This window comes from Rattus rattus, chromosome 11 (genome assembly GCF_011064425.1).
Source record: "Rattus rattus isolate New Zealand chromosome 11, Rrattus_CSIRO_v1, whole genome shotgun sequence".
NCBI lineage: Eukaryota > Metazoa > Chordata > Mammalia > Rodentia > Muridae > Rattus > Rattus rattus.
In genome coordinates this window covers 30,972,343-30,991,472 of record NC_046164.1, presented here as the reverse complement: position 1 = coordinate 30,991,472, position 19,130 = coordinate 30,972,343, and the positions used below count along the sequence as shown (strand labels likewise).

At 48.4% G+C, this 19,130-nt stretch overlaps 1 protein-coding gene across 1 annotated transcript; it reads right to left on the bottom strand.

Annotated features, from left to right (window-relative positions):
• Nucleotides 1-1,486: 1,486 nt before the first annotated feature.
• Nucleotides 1,487-5,747, bottom strand: Rasl11b (RAS like family 11 member B). The gene is made up of 4 exons (XM_032916721.1): nt 5,445-5,747; nt 4,838-4,894; nt 3,604-3,680; nt 1,487-2,876 (listed from the first exon to the last, which is right to left on the bottom strand). The coding sequence occupies exons 1-4, from the start codon at nt 5,581-5,583 to the stop codon at nt 2,406-2,408; spliced, it is 744 nt and encodes a 247-aa protein (XP_032772612.1). The 5' UTR covers nt 5,584-5,747; the 3' UTR covers nt 1,487-2,405.
• Nucleotides 5,748-19,130: the final 13,383 nt, after the last annotated feature.

Here is a 19,130-nt window from a genome sequence, read left to right as displayed (position 1 = left end):
AGCAGAAAGACCTGCCTAGGTGAAGTGAAAGGCTGTGTCTACTCAGAGGTCAGGAGATGAGAGGCAGTCATTAGTGCCAAGGGCAAGAGATGAGAGGGCCCAGGCACACCCACCAGGCTGCAGAGGCTGGACAGTGTCCTACAGAGATCCTTGTGGCTGAATGGTGGGGAAGAGGAAGCAGGGGGCAGTAAGAAATGGAAGTCTAGTTCCTCTCAGTCTTGTGCTACAAAAATCAACCCTGTCCAGAGCTTCTTGTCTTCCATTGAGGAGCATGGGTGAGCCGAGGGTAAGTGAACAAAGAACTGCTCACTCGTGCAGTGCTAACAACCACACAGGAGGAAGACAAGCGGAGTGGGTAGAGACCTGTCTCTGCCCTTGCACTGTCTCCATTGTCTGTAGGCACCATTTCCCACCCTGCTGCCAACACACACCCTTCTCAGGGGTGAGCTTAGGTTAGCTTTGAAGGGGTTTAAAAAAGAAAGCCTCAAGCTCTACATATAACAGAGCAAAGCTCTCAGAATGTCACTGTCAAGAGCAGTCAGATGGTCCCCTGGGAAAAAAGTGAGCTTAAATAGCCCAGCCCCTATCACCAGACTCCCAGCACACCCCACTGCCTTGCCTATGCAGCAGGATACATCTTATATATGAGGCATGGTGAAGAAGTAACACTGAATATTCAAGACACTGACCGAGTTCCTTTATGTGGAAACCTAAACCCTGCTTTTCTTTATTTATGAAATCCTGTCAGCCCTCCCACATACCACCTTGCAGGGTTATCTGGAGAACTAGCCAAGAGCGGTATGAAGGGTACTGCTCAAATGGAAGAACGATACCCTGCCCACAGAGATGGAGACTCCTGAGTTTGCATGCTCCAGTGGCAGCAGAAGAGAGGTCTGCCAGCTGTGGCACATGTGTGTGACAATAGCTCCATGGGAACAGCCCCTGAACAGCTCCAGACCCACAGCTCTAAGCTCTTACTATGAGAATAAAGTGTAGCTTGCAGACACAGCATGCCCCCAAAAGCTTCAGTAAGTGCGTCACGCATGAAGTGGCACTGCTTCTGTGGAGAGGCTTCATGCCCTCACAACTCTGCTGTGCTGTGCAGACAGACAGACAGACAGCTCTCTTAGGTTCACCCAGAAGACCATGAAGAAATGGAGACATACAACTCTGGAAGAGAAAGGCCAAATTACAAGTGACCATGTTTGTGGGTTTCCGTAGTGTAGTGGTTATCACGTTCGCCTAACAAGTGACCATGTTTGCAGGGTGTAGAGCTCACGCTATTGAATTTGCTCTGCCAGGATGTTTTGTACTGTGTAAAATGTGGACAATAAAATGTACCTCGCTGATCACATGCTGTGGGACATAAGAGATTAGCTCCTGGAAGGCATATTCCCTGACTCAACTTGCTCAATAAACACAGGGTTCTAAAAGTCACTTCCTGGAAGACAGAAGGTAAACATTTCAATAAAGACCCAGTCAGATGTCTGCTCTTATCAAATGAGAGATTTATTGTACATAAAATAAATTAATGACAGTTTGAGCCAAAGCATAAACGGCTTCTTAAAGTGCATCTGTGTAGGGGATTTGGCAGGTAGCCCTGCAGTCTGCTCACTCTTGAAGACAGCATTTTACTATCTCAGCCACCCAGCCACAACTCAGCCGGGCCCAGGAAGCAACCCAACGTCATTGCCATGGGTCGTTTACACAAACCACACCAGCATCAATTAACACTTTTTTCTGTACCTGATGCCACAGTTTAAAGAAAAAAAAAAAACAAAAAACAAAACACCAACACACACGACTATACATCATCACAGTTGGGCAGCCCATGGGTGAGGTTTCCACAGCTACTCCACAAAGGTACCCATCCTGCGTCAGGAGATCCAGCACCTTGCCACAGACCGCAGCTCACAGGTGCCTGTACACTGAATATTTTGGTCTAAAATTTGACCTTTATGGGTTGGGGAGAGTCCCTCTTTGTTCTTAAACCTGGATATCCTTCAAGTCGGAAAGGCATCCTATAGAGAAAGCATGTTGGAGGCACTGAGAAAAGCAAACCCTCCTCTTGGGAAAAAACAATGAAGGAGGGAGAGAAAGCCTCGTAAATGCTCACTGGTTCTCCCCACCCCAATCCACATACATGCTCTGGTGCACCTGACCATCACTTAGAAGGCAGTGAGGAACAAAAGCACGCCCCGTCCCCACCTAAAGGATTGGCAGGTCAGTCCCACGTCTGTCCATCTGCCCTCACTCCCAGTGTTGCAGAATTCCAAAGGCCCCTTAGGCCCCTCTGCCTCTGCTCCTTCTGGAACCATGAACTGACGTCCGCCTGCAATGGTCCCATCTAAGAAGAACCTCGGGCCCTCTGCCCAGAAGACCAAACCCCCTCCAGGAGTCGTGCCTCAGACAGATGTGACAGTCCTCACTTTGGCAGACAGAGCTTGCTTAAACCTCCTCTTCAGGTCTTGCATGTTGGGCGACTTGGGTCTGGGGATGAGCGAGGTTCTGCGCTTCTCGGGAGTGCCGCTGGCCTGCTGTTTGGGGCTCACTTCTTTGCACAGGACATGGAAAGCACTGTAGACGTCGTTGTAGTTTTCACTGACAGACACTTCATAGAAGGAGCAGCCGAGCATGCTGGCCAGCTGCAGACCAAGCTGAGGGTCAACCTGCTTGACGTGCAAGAGGTCGGCTTTGTTGGCCACCACCACCACAGGCAGCCGAGTGCCCGGGTGGAGCTGCTGCACGTGCTGGTGGAGCTGGCTAATGAGTTCATAGCTCTTGTGGTCGGTGATGGAGAAAACGATGACGACGGCATCCGCCCAGCGAATGCAGCGGTTCAACTGCTCATTGCAGCTCAAGCCATTCTCGTGCACCTGAGGAAGGGGGAGAGCATGGTGAACAGTGGGCCCTGCACAGAGCTCCAGCTACCGCACATCCTCAATTCAAAAGGAGCCTTCGTCGTGATGGTGGGTTACGGGTCATATTCTAGCCCCACGAGCTTCGGCTTTCTTAACAACATGTTGATCCAGCTGCTCCGAGGGAATAAATAACAGGGCAGCTCACCGCACTCAAGTGCGGAATGGACCTGCAGGAACTCCATGCAGAGTGACTTTGTAGTTGCACAAAATGGGAAATTAACTGGCTAGACAGTAAGTCTGGGGAAGATAGGAGCTGGAAGCATTTAAACCTGGATAACTGCCCAGTTCAGGACGGGGAAGGGAAAAAAAAATACTAGCGGAGCTCTTTTGTCTACAGAGAAACTTTCCACAACATAAAAGTGATTCCGGGTGTTGGAGACTGAACCCGAATATTTGGGTTTCAATGCCAAAGGCACATAAATAAAACCAAAGGAAGGAGACACCGCCAATTCCCAGAGTTGGTTTGGTTCCCCCTGCTCTGCTGAGCCCTCCCACAGGAGGGGCTCTTTTCCTTCTCCCAGTTCCCCAAGCTAAACCAGGCCAAGGCTGACCTGCAGCCAGGTACAATTAAACCGTCAAACCACAAGTAAAGTCTAGACCTGACTCCCCACATCTCGTGTCCCTTCGACTTAAGAACAAGTGGACAATCCCACAGCCACCCGTGTCCCCACCAGCTTCTCACCTGGATGCCTGGAGTGTCCTGGACCTGAATGGCCAGGGTTTCTCCTTCTATGTGAACTTGTCTTGTGTAGAGGTTACCTATGAAGACAAAGAAAGGAGATGCAGCCTCATGAAACATTTGGTTTGGTTTTCTGTTTGTTTTTAATGTGCCACAGCTTGAACCAATGCACACAAGGAAAAGAAAAAGGTATACTTCGCTTCTATTTAATGCACTTAATTCAGATCGTGTTTAAAGGCCAAGCACAGTCTTAAGCCCCTGCTAGTAGATTTATCAGAAGTAGGTCAAAGTTTGTTGGTTTTTAGAAACTTGCGGGTCTAATTTTAAACTAAGTTTCCATGTTTAGAGTAGTTCCTTGGAGGGCAGTCTCTGACTCAGTAGATGCAGGGTTTCTGCTTTTATTTTTTCATATTATCATCACTCTCTGAAGTTATATTTTGCCCGCTGGATGTAACAGTTTCATAAGCAAATATGGTTAGTAAATGCACAGTTCGCATCTGCAGCATGAAAGTGTGCCGTGGTGTTGATCAGCTGTGTACCAAAGCAGAAGGCCGCCATGTTGTATCTCAGGACAGCTTATATGGTTCACTTCAATTAATGCCCAAGAGGTACTTCATACAGTCTCTGCATGTAAGCAATTCGCTAACGGGCACACTCGGAAAGGACTGAAGCCTCCCGGGGCAGTGGCTATTTTCAATCATTGAGAATGAAATATGTGTCTTCTCATTGTTCAGGAGCTCTCCCCACTAGAATCATAGTTATTTTTCTTTGTTAAGGAAAGAAGTTTAGGCTTACAACTGTTCTGCTTTGGCCTTTGCTTTGAAAGGTCGCCCCTGAAAGGCAGTCAGCAGAGGGAGAGGGTGGGGGAGGAGCTCGCGGCTGGGTTTTTTGTTTGGTTGGTTTTTTTTTTTTTTTTTATGACTTTTGCAGGCACTTTTTTTTTTTTTTTTTTTTTTAAAGGAAAAGGCCTTGAGTACAAAGGGTGTTTCCAACTGGGGTCCCTATAGTTAAAACATAGCACAGGGATACTTTCGGGCACTTGATAAAATGATGAATGGGCCAGGAATGGAATGAGGCCAGATGGCAGCTGGGGGTTGGGGCGGGGGGGGGGGCGGGCAGAATTGGAAGTGGCAGAATCCTGATGCTAAACACTGTCACTCTGAAGGAAGTGTCCTTGAAGGCACTGAGAAATGAAGGCAGCTATCCCAACAGGCTTTGTCTCGGTGCGTTTCCTCACCTGCATTTCGTTCATAGTCCCCGATGAATCGTTTAGTGAGGAACCGGACCACCAAAGCTGCAATTCAGGAAAAAAAAAAAAAAAAAACAGACTGATCATTAACCCCCTAAGTTAGATGGGTCTCCGCCCCACCCCCACCTGGAAAACAACTCTTCCAAAGAAAGTCACAGCCCGCCACCGAGGGAAATTCCTATCCTGTAGCTCCTTGACCCTCTGCCAGACACGAGGAGGAAGAAGTCGAGTGAATTACGGCTCTGCCAGCGGGAAGGGTCTTGTGGCCCAGCCCCCTCCTTGGAGCCCAGTTGGGCCACACCTAAACCTTCCAGCAGGCGAACTTCTTCCTAACCTTACAGAACTCCAGGACCGGTTACAGTCACTATCTCCCCATCCCGCCCCAGATCCTGCCAGAAGCCCTAAAGTTCTACTCCAGCCCGAAAGTCTGCGGCCCGCTCAGGGCCCCAGTGACCCTCTTCCGCTGAAGCAGGGACATGAAGGGGCGGAGGATCCCGCTGCAACGCCCACCTCTCTCATCTCCAGTCCGGGCCGGGGTCGCCACGTCCCGTCCCGTCCCGCCCCTCGGCCAAGCGGGTTCCTCGCTTGGACTCACCGGTCTTGCCCACGCCACTGGCCCCCACCACGGCGATCTTGACGAGCCGGCGGCCCGCAGCCCCCAGGCAGCAGTCGGCAGCGGTGCTGCCCGGGGCGGGGTACTCTGCGATGGTACACATGTTCTGGATGAGACGCATCGCCGCTCCGGCCGGGCTGCACCCCGAGGGGAGGGAAGTTGAGGACAGGAGACGGATCGCGCTGCAAAGAGAGGAGGGCACTCGGTCGGACGCCGCGCGGGCAGAGACTGGAAAGAACCCCTGGGGAGAGAGCGACGAGACGAGGGGCTCAGCAGTTCCAGTTCGCGGCTGGGCTGGCAGCCGCCCGGGCGCGGATTTTCTCTGGCCCAGGCCCCGCCTCCATTCCATCAGCCAATCCCTGGCCGCCCCGCTCGACGCCCCGCCCACGGCCTGCACAACGAGGCGGCGCCCCCACGAGAGCCCAAAGCGAGTGCGGAGCCCCGTGAGATCCACGGAAAGCAGGGCGGCTGGCGCGAGGGTGGCAACGTGCGGGACCCAGCCGGCTCCCGCTGCGCTAGCACGCGGCTGCACCGGTGGCTGTGGGGCCACGGGGTCTCAGGTCCGCGTGGGGGATCTGTCCGTGTCTGCTGGATCTCAGGTCCGCGTGGGGGGAATCTGTCCTTGCCTTCGTGGGAGACTTGTCCTGTCTGCCGGGTCTCAGATCCGCGGTGGTCTCAGATTCACCCATCCTTGTCTGCCCACCTCGCTGCTGGGCCTCCATAGGTCAGTCCGGAGGCATTCTCCTTATTTGGTCCCAGGTCCCCTAACTTCTCTGACCCCTGCCAACATCCGACTGGCTTCTCCATCTCTGACCCAAGGAACCTGCTGGAGAACCCCACAGGTCCCTGACTTATTTGGCCCTGTCCTGTGCTCCTGCGCTGGAGACACCATTGCACTGGCTTGGCCACATACAAAGTATTTTCCTGCATTATACAATTTTCCCATCACTATATTCATAAACAAAGAGACAACCCTCCCTGGCCTAAAATGTGGCATTTGTCTTGGGGGCAAAATACCCATTTTGCTCTAGTTCTTGCCAATAGTGCCAGCCCACAAGAAAGCACACAGACGTGGAAAGCAAGTGCTGCATCCTTAGAGGCGAAGCCAAGCCAAACCAAACCGTCCCTAGAACAAGCTTGCATCTCTAATTCAGTCACGCCTCCTCCCAGAGCTGTGAAAGCTAAGAAAAGCAGTCTGTGCAGCGTGGATTGAACTCACAGCGAGGCAGAGGGGCCCCACGTTTAGTCTAGTCATAAGGCAAGAGTTAGTTAAATATGGCTCGTCGCCAAGGAAGATGAGGGGTCTAGCCCTCATAAAATACCTAGTATCCCGGTGTTCTCATCAGAGAACCCCACAGTCAACTGCTGGCCAGATCCCAACTCCAGCAACCTACTTTATCGCCACTGCCACGCCCTTACAACCCTCAAGGCCTTTTATCTTGGTGCCTAAGACAGCAAAGCCAGTGACATTTTGTACACCCTCATTAAAGGTAGAAAGGTTAAAAGAAGCTAATTCCAGTTTCTACACACAGCTTCTTGTTTGATCACCTCCCGCTCAGGACTTTATTCACCAGGTATTAGAAGAGAATTTACCATCCTACCCGGGGCAAACGTGACAAACTCTGTATCTATTAACAGTTTGAAGGGGTGAAGAAATGGGAGAGGAACTAGGAAGATCGTGGCGACTTGCCTTGTTAAGTCTTCTAGGATGAAGAACGGAATCAGTGAGGCAAACGGGCTGACCAATAGCCGTAGTAAAAGGCTGCCTTCTAGGGAGAACTCTGGAATGAAGCAAGGTCAGCCGTCTGAGTCAGGGACAAAGGGCATGTCCAATTTGCATCATGTCTTTCTGTGTGGTTTAAATCAAACTTGAGTTTTGCCGGTCTATAAAATCAAACTTAGCAAAGCTATAATTAAGGTACCATGCACCTTCAGCCCCCGGCCCTCTAGCCTGCAATTCTATAGTGTTTACATGGGAAATAATTACGTAGTCTACAGTATTTGTTCGGCTGCGTTTTGTACACACAGACGTGATAAAAGTTCTCAAAGGGAATTTTGTTTTGAATCGTTTCAGCTTCGCATGTTTGAGTTTCATTACCACAGGATGAACCAGACCGGTGATTTTTTCTGTCTGCATCATGAAGGCTGAATTTAGTATACTTACTTTAAGTCAAAGTGAACTGTCTGTACTTAAAACACAGACAGAGGTGGAGGAGGGGGAGGGGGAGAGACAGAGAGGTGGGGGGAGGGAAATGAGAAAAGGAATGGGTGTTGGTTACTTAAAACCATCGACCCAGCAGCCCCCACATGCATCTGGTTAGCCTGCAGATCACCTCTTGGAAACCCAAATTTGTAGGGAAAAAAGAGACCAAATTAGTAGAGGGGGGAAGAGGTTGGATCAGAGGAGACATGATAATCTGCTTTATTCCAGACTATAGGAAAGGAATTTCAGTTTTACATCTAAGTTTATCAAGAAAGTGACCATGTAATCCCTTCTCTCGGAAGCCTGAAGCAGGATGGCTCTGCAATATTACTCCATGACTGACTACCAGACAGATGCTGTCGTTACCTCTAGGAGCCATCCCCCTGCGGCTCCATAAATTACCCCAAACTATTCACAGTCCTTGTCCAGACAATGGCACAGTTCTTCCCCGGACTCTCTCCTGGTGAAAGACGGCAGTCAGATGACAGCCAAGTCAGGTACCATGAACGTTCTGGCTGGCCGTCCAGTGTGGCTTCTTCATTCGCACGTCTGCATTTCAATCAGAAAGGTGGGAGGAGCGGGGCGGAGCTCGATGGCTTCCCCTAAGAGAACACTCCGAAGACAGGAAATAGGGCCCCATCTCTTAAAGCTTGTGTATGGAGTCTGACCAGGCGTTGCTCTCTCATGTGCTAATGGCCCAGAGCACAGAACTCACACAGACCCAAGAGGGAAGACAAGGCACACTGGTCCTACCTTTAGAATCCGAGATCATCTTTTCTTTAAAACTGAGAGAACAGAGTTCCGCACACCAAAGCCCACATGGCCCATAGTGGGCAGAACCACAAATCGGCAGGTGATCGTCGATACTTAAAACCAACCGAATGAGGGCCGTGGAGATGGCTCAGTTGGTAAAGTGCTTTGTGAATGAGCAAGGAGACCCGAGTTCAATCCCCAACAAACAAAAGATAAACCCAGGCACCATGGTGCACAGCTTCAATCCAGGCCTCGAGAGATGAAGACGGGGAGTGGGTGTGGGTGTCAGGGTTGGGGGGGCTCCATCTTGGGACTTGTTGGCCAAATAGTCTAAGAGAATTAGCTGCTGTTCAGTGAGATATTATGTCTAAAAATAAATGAGATAGAGAATGATTGAGGGAGACGCCCAACATAGATTTCTGACTACCATGAGGTTGCTCAAACGTGTGCATTCGCTCACTCACGAGCACCTGAGAGTAAACACATACACCTGCACATACATATATGCATCTGCACATAAATACACACATGCATATATGCATCTGTACATAAATACTCACATACATATATGTATCTGCACATAAATACACATGCATATGTGCATCTGCATATAAATACTCACATACATATATCATCTTCACATAAATACCCACATGCATATATGCATCTGCACATAAATACTCACATACATATATCTTCTGCACATAAATACACACATACATATATGCATCTGCACATAAATACTCACATACATATATGCATCTTCACATAAATACACGCATACATATATGCATCTGCACATAAATACACACATACATATATGCATCTGCACATAAATACACACATACATATATGCATCTGCACATAAACACGTGGCATACACAAATAGCCTGATGAAAGTCTGTTGCCAAGTGATGTGCACACACTCCCCCCTTCCTCCTCCCATTTCTATTTCTTAAATAAAGATAAGAGGATGGGAGATTAAAATATGAGGGGCAGGGGATGGGGTAAGGACCGAAATATTTTGCTAAGTTGTGAATTTGCCTCAGCATCTGGAGTTTCTACCCCTCTTTTGGATCTTTAAAGTCAATCTTTGACCTGAGAGATTTCAGAGATAATTCGGAGTCTGGCAATCCTCAGGATCCCCGAATGTGAGTTTAGTGAATATGCATTTAGCGTCTGGGCTGTGAGTCTAGCAGGTTGTGTTGGAGCCTGGGCTTACGTGGGCGAGCACAGTCACATTTAGTATGAGAAGCTGAGTTGTGGCCAAGCAATTTCAATACAAGGTGAGAAAACGACTTGACAAAAGAAACCCGGGCGTTATAGGGGCACACAATAAAACCAAAGACCTAGACTAGGAATAGCAAGGCTGGAGGGTTGCCCAGCTGTGTATTGGATACCAGCTCACATGTGTGTACATGTGTGTACATGTGTGTGTACGGATGTGGCCAGGGGAGGGGAGGGGGGGTTAGGGAACAAGCATTTGCCCCTAGACAGAGCAAGCCAGGAAATATCTGTGGGTGGTGAAATAAAAGAACTTGAAGATAAGACAAAGGCTTGCTCCCAGTGAGGACGAATCAGATCAGAGATGACAGAGAACAGCACAGGAAAACTCCAAGGACTCCTCCCCACACCGATCGAGCAAGAGACACTGAGGTGCTCCCGGGCTTCCATGCGAAGTCCATAGCGTCCAGAGGATGCTGCATTCCCCACATCGCCAAGGGCTGCTCCCAGACTGGTGTGTGTCGGAATACACGGGCCGTGGCCAGGAGGTGTGTTTTTGTTAATACTTATTTTGAGGCTTATTTCAACTCCCACCATCTATGCGGACCCAAAAAATAGAGACGTATCTGGCTATCATAAGTGAAATATGACTTAACGAATTTTGAGAGAGGGGGGAGGGGGAGGGAGAGAGAGCGCACCCTGTTTTCAATGTTATGGGAAGGGCTGCAGTCAAATATTCAGGGCCTGAACCTACAATATCCTCTCTCTCGTTCTCTCTCTCTCTCTCCCCTCCCCCATCCCTCTTTATTGTAAACCTAAATCTAGGGAAGAGATGGAGGTGAACACAGTCAAAGTACAAGTCATATGTGAATGAAAATGCTTTCATGAGCCCCATCACTGCATACAATAGAGTATAGCCAATAGATAGATAGATAGATAGATAGATAGATAGATAGATAGATAGATAATAAACTGAAAAGGAAAGCCATCACAAAGGAACCCAATCCATTCTCTCTTATTAGGGGATAAAAGGATGTTATAGGGTGTAAGTCCCACTCCTGCCTGTGGTTTGGGGTCCCCAATCCTTTGTAAAATGCCTCCTCTAAGACATTCCAACTGAACCTTAAGTCCTAACTCCCCCACACACACACCTGCCCCCAGCATCCACGTCCGTTACACTGACTTGGTGCCTTCCTGCCTGTAGCCTCCTCCTAGAAAGACAGGCTTTGGCGTGCTCACCAACTTTCCGAATGTCTGGACAGTCTTGCCTTTCATTTCCACCTTGTTTGCGAAATCCTGCGACCCAGCGGGATGGCTCCCGGCGACATGCCATCCTGAACAGTCAGCAAGTATGGTCGGTCATGTCCCCAGCTCCAGGACTGGGGCAGCACGATTCTCAGTCAGAGTTCATATGTTCAAATGTTCTACTAAGGTGAACAGCCCTTGGATTAAGGCGGTCAGAAAGTTTCTCCTGCCACTTTGGAGCTTCTGAGAGATGTTTAAACAAGCAAATAGGGACAGGACAGACACAATGAAGCAGGGCACGGGGATTTTACCCAGTGATTCCACCAGGTTTGTGCAGGTGCACACAGGCCCGTGCACCACACTGGAGAGCTTTGCTGGCACATGGGGAGGTATCAATGGGGACTTTCCCCTTTAAGACCCCAGCCTTCCTTTTGATTTAATCACAACTGAAAGACAGCCAGATTCCCTAGAGTGAAAAAAAAAATACCAATTAGGGACAAAGGCAAACGGGGATCTCAATTAAAGACAACAGGGCTCGCCCTACATGCATGCACAAGCATACGCATGTGCACTCCTTCCAGAAATCTGTAACTTAAAAAAAAAAAAAAAAAGAGTCTGAAATTCTAAACAGAAGGACTGGCCTGGAAGAGGCTCTTCCCTCTGCTCATACCTTGGCTGGTTTCTATGGCAGCAGAATGAGCTGCGTTTTCCTCTTTAAATAGTATTCTACGACTTCAGTCTCTGAATGCACTGTCAGATTTTTTTGTCTCTCTTCTGGGAGATTTCCTCTTCCTCTTCAATATGATGCTCGAATGAAAGGTAGAAGTAGCCCTTTTCACTTAGGCATCTGAAATTTGTCTTCCGCTCTACCGGTAATTTCTGCCACCATAGCCCAAGACTTTTACCCCCACCTCTACTCCCACCCCTACCCTGCCCCCCCACCCCTGCTCCCACCGCTACCCACGCCCTACCCCTAACCCCAGGAATAGAGAACACCCATTTGACAAGCAGTCTGATGATAACAGTTGAGAATCAACTCAAGTTTTAAAGGTTACTTGGGACAGTGAGTTCCTGCTGTGCTTTCCCGGGGAGTAGGAGGAGTTCCAAGACTGTGGGAGTATTCAGTACTGGGAACTGACATTAACAGGGCCATTTTTAGGAGTTCCTGTAGTGAATTGAAAAGGGCGATAACGAGGCACACAGAAAGTGACAATGCCCTTTAGACCCTTTCTGTCCCTTCTCCGGCAGGAAGGGTCCTCTGAGCATGTCCACCCACCCTTGTCTTGATAACACATCATTTATTTAGAAGATTACAAAACAAAAAGGAATGAGTGTCGGCCTTGGGTCCCCAGGAACAAGAGCTTCACTGACACCTGACAGGATTTTATGATCAGAATACACTCACCCCGGAAGAAAGATACAGACAATTGAAGTGATTGTTTAGCATACTCTGTTGGCTTCAAATTCCTAAGTGGATTGGACATACCTAATATTTGCCCTCCTCCTGCTCCTGGGAGTGCAAACCACCTAAGGACATGTTAGGCTTCCTCGTTGTCTCTGCATAGAAACCAATGACCTTTCTTTCATCAGACCCTCAGCTCCTAAGCGAGAGCATGCTAAAAAACGGAATGGAAGCCTTTGTATCTGCCCGTGAACCCGGGAAATAGCAAGCCTGCACCCCAGTTCTCACTTCTTCTGCAGGATGAACTAGTAAGCCGTGTGGGGGCCCCAAGGCATTGACTCTTGCTGCATTATCAAGATTATAAGATTATAGGACCCATCCAACTCTTCCGATCCCTCACTCGACCCTCTACTCTCGCAGGTACAGTGAAGTCAGAGTACGAGCTCACATCCAAACTCACAGGAACACAGGAGTTACCTAGTTGGTGAGGATGCAAATGGAGACAAGCTTAAGATTCAGTCAGCCCAAGGAAACATGTCCCTTGACCTCGTCCGAGAACATTTCAGCTTTTCACCAGGACGTCCTCGTTACCGATGCCTGTTTCTCCTGATTGCAAAAGAAAATGGCTAGCAGACAGGAGGGGTGAGATGGGGTGGGTTTTTAGGAAATGTACGAATGACTCATGGGCTCAATTTAACAAGGGCCCTGGCTTCTATATAAAGAAATAACAGCTCCACGGTAGAAGCTGTGAGCAGCAGAACGGAGCTCAGAGAAGAACCGTACATTCCAAGGAGTAGAGGGGTTGGAATGCTGGGCTGTCTCTGCCGGGAATTTTGTGTGAAGCTTTATTCTTGCTAATTCACCGGGAATGCAAAGCCATCTACCCTAGATTTGAAGTGTTACACGGTAGGAAAACTCCAGGGTTGTCCAAGCTGATTCTCCGCTGACCCCCAAGGCAAGCAAAAGCCAAACTTTTAATTTTTAATGTCGGTGTAACCCCATGTGCTAAACTGGAGGATGTATTTGTAGCTCGACAGTAAATAAGTTACGGCTGACTTGGCATCCCAGCGATGTGTCTAATATCTAGTGAGAACGTTGTATAAAAGAGACTGACAACATATATGTTTAATCTTGTATTTTCATGACGAGGGTGAAACAGAGCAACTCCTCAGGCCTGCGTTGTCCTTTTTGTCCGTGGTCGAGAGGGAATTATTTATAACTTGTCAAATTATCTCCCGGATTCCTCATTACCTGGGCTCAGATAAGGAGACAGAAGGACAGCTCGTGCGAAAGCCGTTCTTGTATTCATTGGCCGGTGCTGCCGTGCAGCCAAGAGTCAAGACATTCCTCTGTTCTCTGTCCCCAAGTGAAAGATGGGAAGATTGCTATGCATCGGACTGCCAAGCGGGCCTTTTGTGAGTTTAGGACTGGCTTCTTGCAGATGCAGCACATGCCAGCCCGAGAACACTAGGGAGAACAATGTGCACATTGTTGCTCAGATGGGCAGGGGCCCTGGAAGCTTCTCAACAGCTTATCCCGCACAGGGACCCTCAGCAGCTTCTCTCTCACGTAACGAGACAGCGTGAACCCAAAGTAGCCTCTTTCCACGGCACGCCTTACCTCCCTGGATCCTTTGTTCAGTTCCATGCTCCGAACCGCTTAGATTCATGGTCCAAGCTTGTTGTCTCTCTGGCCTTCAGCACCTGCAGTTCCAGGACACCCCACACATTCCCCAATGCCTTAGCCACTGAGGTCTCTTACGTGAAATGGCCTGTCATTTGCATGTAGCCGGAATGTACCTTCTCACAGACTTTCAGCCATCTCTAGATTGCTTGCGATCCCTAAAAGAATATCAATACAGTGTAAGTAGTTACTTACCTGTATTATTTAGGTAATAGTGACCCAAAAAAGGTCTGGATATTTTTAGTTAGAGGCATTTTTTTTTTCTGAGTATTTTCAAGCCTTGGTTACTTGAACCCTTGGCTGTGGAGGATTTCGCCGTGTATGTACCACTTTCTATTTGGCTCTCAGCTCTAGAATGTAAGCTCTGTGAATTCACTGCTCTATCCCCCAAACCCAGGGACATGCTAGCCACAGAGCCCATGCTATCGAATAATGGCTATGTTTATGGGCAGGTGGGCAGATAGACCCGTACCGTCTTAGCATACTGAGGAAAAGAGACGTCAGACAGAGTCTGAGGAAGTTAGACTCATAGGAATGGCTGACAGGCACGGGAGTGGAGGATGAGAGAGACCTGTAGAGACTGGCTCTGAGGTGAGTCAGGTCCCCAGCCGCTCTAGTCCCTTACTCAGCCTTGGCTCACTCTACCTTCCTTCCAGAAGGAGGAAGAGGGTGGTTTGAAGTCTGTAGAGATTGTAAAAGATTTGGAGAATCCTGACAGTGGCCAGCGTAGGTCTCAGGGAAGGAGTCAAGGTTATTGGTGCAGAATGGGAGACTAAAGAAGGGATTGGCTGGGCAGTTGGAGAGGCAGGCAGCACCTGCTAGTAATACAACAACAACAACAACAAAACCAAGATAGTGGAAAGCAGCAGACAGTGAGAGCCCAGTGTGTGTGGTTTTCCACAAAGAAGCCAGGAACAAGGGCGTCCCAGACAGCCAGGGGGTGAGTTGGCCTAGGATGTAAGTGAGTGGCTGATACAGAATTAAAATAGGTAGTGAATCAAGATACCCATGTGGACCACACACACCCAAAGATCCACAGCAGTAACTGGTGCTCTCCCAGAGGCCAGGCACGGTAGACCTGCAGACGAGCATCTCGTACAGAGGGAGGCGGGGAATGGACTTCCCTGCTAGACTGCAAACTCTGGGGACAGAGAGGACACGGGGCTTTTCACATCTGTATTCCCCACTGCAGCAGCTGCCTGACACACACGAGACCCTCACTAAACAGTGGCAGATGAAAAGTACTGTTCACATCCTTGCTTTCTCTTCCGTACTTTCTCCTGGGTTCCTTGTCCTGAGTCCTTACGGGACCTACCTGTCTCTACCCACAGTAGTAACTCACCGGCTGACCACAGGCCATGTGCCAGCCCCCATCCATGGCCTCCGGGCATATTGACTCATGACACTGTCACAAAACCCACACGACAGGTCAGTGTTGATTAGATGTTCTTCCTGCTAACAGATCTAGGCCACAAGAGTTAGGCGGTCCACTCAAGGTGACACAGCTGGGACACAGGAAAGGCAGCAGCTTCTGAATGCAGACAGTTTGGCTCCAGAGACTCAGAACTCAGAACTTGTGGCCCACCGCTCAATAGACGCTACTGTGTAGCCTCCCAGGGTAAAGGGCCCTTTATCCTCAGTCTTTATCTCCCCTTTTATCTTTTCTTCAGCTCGGGATAGGGGAGGCATGTGTCTGAATGGAATGTGTGAAATGCAAGGGGAAAGATAGGTTAGCGAAAGGGCAGGGGACTCATGTGTGTGTGTGTGTGTGTGTGTGTGTGTGTGTGTGTGTGTGTGTCTGTGTGTGTGTCTGTGTGTGTGTGTCTGTTTCTATGTATGTGCGTATGTCTATGTGTGTCTATGTATATATGTGTGTGTGTCTGTTTCTATGTATGTGCGTATGTCTATGTGTGTCTATGTATATATATGTGTGTGTGTGTCTGTGTGTCTCTGTGTCTGTGTGTTTCTGTGTCTATGTGTTTCTGTATCTATGTGTGCCTGAGTATGTCTCTGTGTGTCTATATGTGTGTCTGTGTGTGTTTCTGTATTTGTGACTGTGACTGTGTATATGTGTGTTCTGTGTGTCTGAGTATGTCTGTGTATCTATGTCTGTGTGTCTGTGTATGTGCATATGTCTGTGTGTATATGTGTGTGTGTCTGTGTGTTTCTGTGTATGTGTGTCTATATGCATCTGAGTATGTCTGTGTGTCTGAGTATGCCTGAGTATGTCTGTGTGTCTGTGTGTGTGTATGTGCATGTGTGTGTGTATCTACGTATGTCTGTGTGTCTATGTCTGTGTGTGTCTGTATATATGCAGATGTCTGTGTGTATCTGTGTTCGTGCATGTATGTGTGTGTGCATGTGTATGTGTGTAGCACAGGACGCAGCTATTTTTTAAAAAGGACTTCTCATGTGTATCCTCCTTGAGCCACATGGATCCGAAACAGAGTGTTGAGCCATATTGTTATTTCTGCTTGTCAAGGCCCATGGTATACATGCTTTAGCACAGGCTAGAGCTGGGGAGATGGAGCATTCAATAGAGGACTTGCCTGCAAACAGGAAGCTCTATCTAGAAAATCTGCAAGTTCCAAGCCAGTGGAGGACCCTGCCTCGAACAAGATGGACAGTGGTTCTGAGGAACAGCATCGATGTTGACCTTTCACCTCCACACACATATGTAAACATACATCCAAACACACACACACACACACACACTTTAAGACAGGTTTCATAAAGAATATAAGGTCTTGTATGTAACTTAAACATTTGTTTGGTTCCCCGTTTGGCGCTGAAATCCCAAGGTCTAAAAAGGCACCCACTCAGAGCTGAGTCTGAGGGATGGAATTCAATTTAATCCAACTCCTAGCCAGGCACTCAACAAGGTCCTTAAAAAGGGGAAGGTGGCATTAATCTAGTTCTTGTGTTGCTTTTTTGTGCCTTCCGTCCTTCCGTTACATAATGCCAGCCCCATTCAAATCAGAGACAATGCCTCACAATGGGCCGGTGCCCAGTGACGGTGCCCAGTGACGTGGCGCACATTTGCTGCACACAGGCGACTATTGACAAATGCCACCGCTGCGCTTCAGGCTTTAATCATCAATGGAACCTGTGATTGCTTCATATGTCCTGCCCATGTGATAAGGACGTACAGATGGCAGGCTGCATCAGCAACGGAGAGCACAGAAATCTGCCTCTGTTCCTAGTCCTACTTCTTGGAAGGCAAGTTCTTACAGTGTTTGGGGCAGAAAGTTCATATTCTGGCAAACTCGTTTTTCTATAAGTGTACTCGTCAATAATGATCCTCCAAAGTTGAAAGGTCGCTGACTCTTTTCAAATATTAAAAAAATAATTTCCCCCAAGTACTATGCATTTAGCTCTGTAGAGGGAGTAAAGCTTTTGTGTTTCAGTCGCCATGCAGCTGGTATGCCAACTATGCAGGTCACTGAAAAACAAACAAACAAAAACCTGACAGGTCCCCCATCCCTAGGGAAGTTACAGTTTAAGGCGGGCGAGAATGACATAAGGAAGAATCAGCAGTAGACACTATGCTTCCTAAAGCAACAGACTTAAGGAGAGATAAGAGTCCGAACTGCGCAGTGACCTCGGGATGCTTTTTCAAGGATCCAGAAAGACAGCTCAGCCTGTGCTCCTTTTCCAGGGATCTGAGGGGGGTTCCCAGTGTCCATGTTAGACAGCTCACAGCCACCTGTGACTCCAGCTCCAGGAGTCTCTCCACCCGAACCTGAGCGCATGGCAAACATTCATACAGACACATAGGCACATAGGCACACATAAAAATAAATCTTTTTAAAAATCAAACTTGGTCCTGAAGGGCTGCTAAGGTTTGGGTGGAAGGAAGTATTTGAAGGAAGTGTGGATGGGGGAGGCATTCTGGAAATGGGTGGCAGGGGAATGGTGCTGGATGGAGTGTGACCTTTGGACCCAATACCTATGATATTACTCCGTTATGGAAAGATCTAGAGGAAATCGACTCAGACTTGAGCCTTGATGATTACTACTACTCAGACACGGTTGGAAACCCCAAGATTCCAACCCATGTGAAAGGCCTCACTCTTCTGGAGCCAGTTGGCAAGACAGATCCACTTCAGTATGTATTAGAAGTATCGAGTATTACAGAGCACACCTTTAATCCCAGTGCTCAGGAGACAGAGGTAGGCTAATCTCTATGGGTTCAAAGCCAGCTTGGTCTGTGGAGTCAGAGCCTGTCTTAAAACCCAAACCAAAGGTCTGCTTGAAGTAGAAAGTGAGAAGGGGCAAACAGAGTCAGAAAGGAAACGCTGTGGTCTTGACTTGCAGCATGATCCTGGAGAGACATAAATGTTCATTCACCACGAATAGAGCATCAACGACAGACCAAAGAAATGATGCCACCCAAGTCTACCTGAGACATTGAAGGGTGTGGTGCAGCAATTCTCAAGGGTCTCGTGATGCTCATAACATGATGGAAAAACAGACAGTCAAGCAGATGGATGCAAGGGAGCCCAAAGAAGAATGCGAGTTCACTGTGTGACACCCTGCTGTCGCTAACGCTAATGGATCCAGAGAATGAGAAGTCCTATAAGATAAATACCCATCCCTCATTACTACCCAAGTCTTCCTTCAAGCCCCCACCTCTTCCTAGCTCTCAATGCCACCACACTTGGACCACAATCAACAGGAGCTTCAAAAGACACAAGGCACAGGATTGTTCCAGAAACACAAGTCCCGTGTGGAATCTAGCAGGAGCAAGGAGAGAGATGGGATGAGAAGGTGAAGGACCAAACGTAGGTAACCAAAGATATGAAGGATGAAGGAAGGGAAGGAACACTAATGAACTGTCTCTCTGAGCACACTGTATCTACCAGCCAAAGTAAGTGTAAAATTTGCCCAGGTAGGAAGTAGATAGTCATGGTAATAGAACTAATCCAGAGGCCAGTACAAGTCCAGGCAATATCTGTGGACTACCAGCCATGTGCTACGGTTATATTAGAAAAGACGGGCCGTAACAGACAGCCCACAGAAAGGGAGAAATCTGAATTACTTGGAGAGAATGCACATTCATTCAGGATTGCCTAGACTGACTCATTCAACATTCATTCATTCATTCTTCCTTTCTTTCTTATTTTCTTTTTTCTTTCTCTTCTTTCTTTCTTTCTTT